General features: G+C 34.6%; 1 protein-coding gene across 2 annotated transcripts in view; it reads left to right on the forward strand.

The window, feature by feature from the left end:
* RBBP8 (RB binding protein 8, endonuclease) overlaps window positions 1-4,599 on the forward strand; it is an 81,260-nt gene extending 76,661 nt beyond the window's left edge. The window contains exons 17-19 of one of the 2 annotated variants that reach the window (XM_082667294.1): window positions 3-99; window positions 2,811-2,964; window positions 4,266-4,599. In XM_082667294.1, the coding sequence (XP_082523420.1) occupies window positions 3-99; window positions 2,811-2,964; window positions 4,266-4,363 (349 nt within the window). In that variant the 3' untranslated portion in view covers window positions 4,364-4,599. The remainder of the gene's footprint in view (window positions 1-2; window positions 100-2,810; window positions 2,965-4,265) is intronic. The other variant, XM_082667295.1, reaches the window with a different exon arrangement.
* The last annotated feature ends 1,401 nt before the right edge of the window (window positions 4,600-6,000 follow it).

Consider the following 6,000-nt stretch of genomic DNA (forward strand, 5'->3'; position numbering starts at 1 on the left):
AGAGAGACTAGCTTACAAAATTTTCCTCATATTGAGGTGGTCCGGAAAAAAGAAGAAAGAAGAAAATTGCTTGGACACACGTGTAAGGAATGTGAAATTGTAAGTACTAATGTAAATACTGTCATTTGGGTTTTTTTTAAAGATGGCTTTATATGCATGATTTCAAAATCACATATACAAACCGTATTTGTATCTAGAAACAAGTTTGAGCCAGGAATAACAGAATGAATACATAGACTATACATACTGGCTGGGACCTGAGAGATATAGATGAAAACGAAAGCCCTCAATTTCTCTTAGATTCTCTAAGTGAATCTGGAGCCTAAGCAGTAGTTCTTATTTCCAGCTTAAGACATTTGTGCCATTTGTCTTTTCTGTATTTATTTGTATATCTTTTAATTTTTTTACCTTGTGTTATGTTACAGCAGAGGCTCTAATACATATACTATTTGGGCGAAATTTTGACATTTTAGTTGGAAACTTGGCTATTTTATTTTTTACTTAAACACCAGCACTCTCAGGAAATGAGATGTACTCATAATTGTTTTTTCTAAATAACTGGTACAACCATAAGCTCTTTTTCCCCAAACATTTTCCTTTCTAAACAAAATGTGATGAATAGGCTCTACTTCATCCTTAAAACACAATTGTATTTTCCTTTTATACATTGGGTGTTGTGGACTAGATAGTATATCTTGAAGTAGATTGTACTAATTGTCCTCTTAATAAATAGTGCTAGGCAGGTTCCATGTCTTTTTGAAACTTACTCTTTTTATTTCTTCCCTTGCTATCCTTTAGCTGTTAGACCCCTGCTTCCAGCAATGTACTTCCTCTTTTAAATTTTCTTCTTAAAAACTATGGCTAGAGAATTTGATAACCAAGCACATTAAAGTTATGTATGAATAGGTTACAGTGCAGGTAAGCATTTGGTGAGAAAAATGCTGTCATATACTAACAGTGGGAGTGTAAATTGAGATCACTATTTTGGAAAGCAGTTTGGTGATACAAGCAAAACCTCCTCCTGTATCATGAGTTTTCATAACACGAATGTATCATGCTTTCTTAATTAAGGAATATGGTCTATACTAAATAAACCTCCAGTTTTTAATTCTAAGTGGAACTATTACTACCAGTGAGAAAAAAGCTCTTTTGCTGGAAACACTGTTAATTTGCTTTCCTTTTCTCAGGAATCATTTTTTGTGCTGTTATCCAGTCTCTGAAAACACTGTTTCATGCATTTTATTACATTTTTTCAGTTTTTTAAGGTAGAGAGTAATTCTGTTCCCATTTACTCCCTCATGACCAGGAGTGAAAGTGCCCATCCCATGTATTTAAATATTGTCTATATGCTTACAATTACAGTTCCTAAATTTTTCCCATTGCCTGTTCCACATGTGGAATATGCAATATACATGTGGCTAATAGTCACCTCAAATTTCACGTGTCCTAAAGCAAACACAGTTTCTTTCTCCAATTCTCAAACCTTACCTCTGAGCCTTTTATATGTCCATTCTTCTCTAGTTTAAACCAGAGATCTTGCAGTTACCTACTTTTTTCTTTCATATCTCAGTAATGGATCTATCAGCAAATCCTACTGATTGTACTTTCAACACAGCAATGAATGGTCTTTTTTCCAAATGATCTTTTTAGAATAAAAGTTAAATCATGTCACTTTTCTGCCCAAAATCCTTAGTTGTCTTCCTCTCTAAGAAATGGTATCAAAGCCCTTATCAAGGACAGCAGACTCCCACCCCACCTCCTCTCTGACTTTATCTTCTAACACTCTTCTGCTTGCTTGCTGTGTTAACAGCTACACTAGCCTACTGTTGTTTTCAAATATGTCGTAATTTGGTGGCAATGTTTCTCTAACACTGACTGATAACCATGATTCTCTAAGGGCAGTTCCCAGGCTAAGGTAAGAAAGGCTTATATCATGGCAATGAGAATGAAGGAAAAGATACCCTCCCCCCAAAAAGTTTCAGAGATACTCTAAAACCTTTAATTAATCTATGTAAAAGAAAAATATATTAGAAACCTTTACTTCAAAAAAATTCTAATCCTAAGTCTGCCCCTTTTAATAGGTGATAACTTTGGTGAATTATCACTGATTTTCAGTTCCTCAAGTGTAAAATGGAATTAGCTGGATTATGTGATCCTATCATCTGTGTTCTATTAAACTTTACACTACTGCTTTATTTTCTTTAAATCTAGAGCTTGAAGACCGGTATAGTTTTCACATAAAAGTTTTATCTTTCTTTGCATGAAGTTCAGGTTCTTTATGATCACACTTGCAAAAAGTAATATGCCTTTGATCCTAATTGAAAGATCTAGTTTAAAAGGGGAAGTCATGAAGCCTACAACATTCAAAGCTAAATTTTTATTTTAAAAAATTGTAGTGAAAGGAAAATTACTTCAAATAGTCAAATAACAATTGAGAAATGTGCTATTCAGAGTGCAGGCCTTGGCCTTCTTGTTACTGGTCTGAGAAAGATGAAGAGTTTGCACCAGTATATAAATCAGCTGTACCACTAAGGACGCTGTAAAGTTCAGCTGGCAGTTTTTTTACTTGTAAGACTTTACTGATGCAGGAAGCAGTATGTTTTTTTACATTGTGATACAGGCTCCTTTTCTTTATGGAGCAAACATTTCACAGACCAGCACTAATTATTATTAGTAATTTACTTAGAGATAGTATTACTATCAGTGAGAATTCAGTTTCCTTAGCATGCTGAATAAGTCTTCTTAGCTTCTAGTTTATAACCAGTAAGCATAACACTCCATTTATTACTCCTAAGTGGAAAACTCACCAGTTTTATTATCAGTATTATGCAGATTTTCCAGCAGAAGAAAGAGAAAAGAAGTTGGCTTCCTGCTCAAGACACCGATTTCGCTACATTCCACCCAACACACCAGAGAATTTCTGGGAAGTTGGTTTTCCTTCCACTCAGACTTGTGTGGAAAGAGGTGAGAATACAGATTGTAACATTTTGGAACTTTTTTTTTTTAAATACTGTGTATACCCGAGTCTAAACACTAAACTTTTTCTCCATGATTCTCTACCTTCTGCTGTAAGTTGGGTGCCAGTTTTGTGACATAAATACAATTTTGTAAAGGCTTAACTTTCAACTTTTCAAATAACTTCATTGGAATCATAGATTGTTTATAAGCACTTTAATGGGATTGTGTATGCATTATCCTCCTTTATCATTCAAATTTCAGAAAGTAATTTCTGTTTTATCCAGTCATCAAAATGACTTCTCATAACTTTACAAAAGTTGCCAGCAAAGTTATATTGTTGAAAAGCATCTTTTTTTTTTTTTTAAAGAGACTACCCTGAATTTTAGATGTTAAAACCTCACTATTCAGAATGCTAATTATTTATAAAACATATTTGAGTAAAAAGGACTTTTGTTTGTTTGGGAGACTGTTGACATGCAACTAGCCCCTTCAAATACAGCACTTACATTTAATGTAATTTGAGAATGTATGCAGCTTTAAAGCTCCAGATACTTAGTGAAAAGTTTTTCTAAAAGATGCAAAGTCTCTTACAGCTATTACCATACTTCCACTTTCCCCATTAACAAGTCCTCTTTGACATGATGTCTCTGCTTGGTCATCAAATAGAATTAGACAGTCTGGATAGAGCCTGTGCTTGTACCCCTAATATGGCCTAGGGGTATGGCAGAGCAGAATCCTCCCCTGAAAACTATGTGAAAGGAGACACCTTAGGAGAATCGAATAGTCTGAAGAATATAGGGACATGTCATCTCAACAAATAGCTACTGAAAAAAGTCTTTTTGATAAGCGCCTGGAATTTATCATAGTAAAAAGTTCATGTTTACCATTTGTCCCCATTTGCAACCAGCAGGAGGCAGAATAGGAAAGTGGTTAAGTGCTCTGGTTCTGGAGTTAGATCTTGGGCAGGGCGCCAGCTTTCCTACTTCCTAGCTTTGGGAACTTGAGCGAGTTACCAAACTTCCCTGGGTCTCCGTTAGCTCAGCTGTGAAACAGGCATAGTGGAAGCTGCTACAGAGGAGTGTGAGAGTTATCCTAGATAATGTATGCAGCACATTTGATAAATGTTTGCTATTGTTTTTAGTATAAATGAGAAAATTGATGCTAGGTAGTGAAATCATTAATCAACACAACCAGTTAATAGAAAAATCATGTGAACTTAAAAGGCATTAAATGAGACAGATGTTTACTGGATATATGCTGAAATATGTTGCAGATATTGTCTTCTAAATTTGTGATTTATTTTTAAGGTTACATTAAAGAAGATCTTGATCCTTGTCCTCGTCCAAAAAGACGGCAGCCTTACAATGCAATATTTTCTCCAAAAGGCAAAGAGCAGAAGACATAAATGTTGCAGCAAGAACAGGAGAGACGACAATATTCTTTTTATTTATAGTTAAAGTTGGTATTAAACATTGATTTTTTTTGATCTTCTGAAAACTGATTTATAAATCATTTTTCTATTGAAAATGTTTTGAAATAGCATTTACCCGTCACACAGATGACTATTTAAAAATGGATAAGTTTATGTCGTATTTTCTTGCTTTTGCACCTTTAAAATAATAAGGTGCTTTTATTTTGCACTCTAAGTTAAAAGTTGTTTATTACTTTATTTGGTAATACCTAATTACAGTTTTGAAAATATGATAGTTGTAGTCTGATTTGTTGCCTTTCGGGTCTTTTATTCCATCTTCCCTTGGTATTCACATTCAGCAGTGACTTCATGTTAACATAGATTTTTATTCTCTTAATCAAGTTGCTCTTACGTAGGTCATTCCAACGTCTGGCATTCATGTCTTTTAAAAGGCTAAATTTTAACAATCCTTTTAACTTTCCAGCTTCTTTCTTTCATTGACTTGAAATGAACTACTCGGTAGTGAATTCCTGTCAAGGTGACTACAAATATCTTTTCCTTTGCCACGTACTATAAATTAACATCCTCTGATCATACTATTCCAGCTCTTCACATGTTTTCTTTTCATCATACTTGTTCTTCCTCGTGCAGTTTTCAAGCAATTTGAGTTCTTCTCCGCCCACATGTTCAAATTCAGTTAGTTGTAGTTCTCTGGATTGACCAATGTTATGAACAAAAATAGATTTCTCTATTTAGCAACTTTCTACTCCTCTGGAACCTAGTGTCTGAGTCATCAAGATGACTGACCACATCTGTGTCACCTTTTCTAGTGGCATTTTGTTTATCAGTGTCTTGTGTATTCCTTTAATCCAGATCTTGACAGTATTACATAAGCAGGAGGACATGACACACTGAATGGAATGCCTCACCAAAATCTAAATAACCTTATAGATACAACCTTTACTTCTCAGAGTTTTTAAAAAACTTTTTAGTCTCATCTTCCTCATTGATCAAGGTTTTCATGAGTAAATGACATCAGTTTTATGTTTTCAGAGAGGGGATTGGAAGAGAAATCACTTACATTTAGTATCTACATTTATGTTAGACCCTCTTTGTACATTGTTTGGCTCTGAGTGTGATTCTCAATTTTTTTTTAATGGACCTATCATAGCTTCTATTCAGCACTTTTCTTCCCTTCCCAAATTGTTTATCCTATGTTTGATTTTTTGTTCTCTGCTGGCAGTCAACTAATCTTCCCCAAATAATAGCCATTCATTGGTCACTTAGTATATGCCAGAAACCGTGTTACACTCTTCACATAGATTTTTCTCTTTTAATCGTCAAATAATCTTGGGAATTTATGTATCAGCTTAACACTGAGCTGCCAAAAAATAGATCCAAAAAAGATTAAACAACAAATGACTAGTTTTCTTTTTCTCACATTAGAATGTCTGGAGATGGGCAGTCCAAAGCTGGTCTATGCCCTCGTAAACCCAGATTTCTTCTAGCTTTCTGCTTTCATATTTTGTATGTGGCCTTCATCCTTGTGACTATTAAATAGTTATGCCGCCTCTGGAATCATGTCCATGTTCTAGCCAGGTAGAAGGGAAAAGAAAAAGGCACATGTCATT

The sequence above is a fragment of the Grampus griseus genome (assembly GCF_964374135.1).
Source record: "Grampus griseus genome assembly, chromosome: 12".
Taxonomy (NCBI): domain Eukaryota; kingdom Metazoa; phylum Chordata; class Mammalia; order Artiodactyla; family Delphinidae; genus Grampus; species Grampus griseus.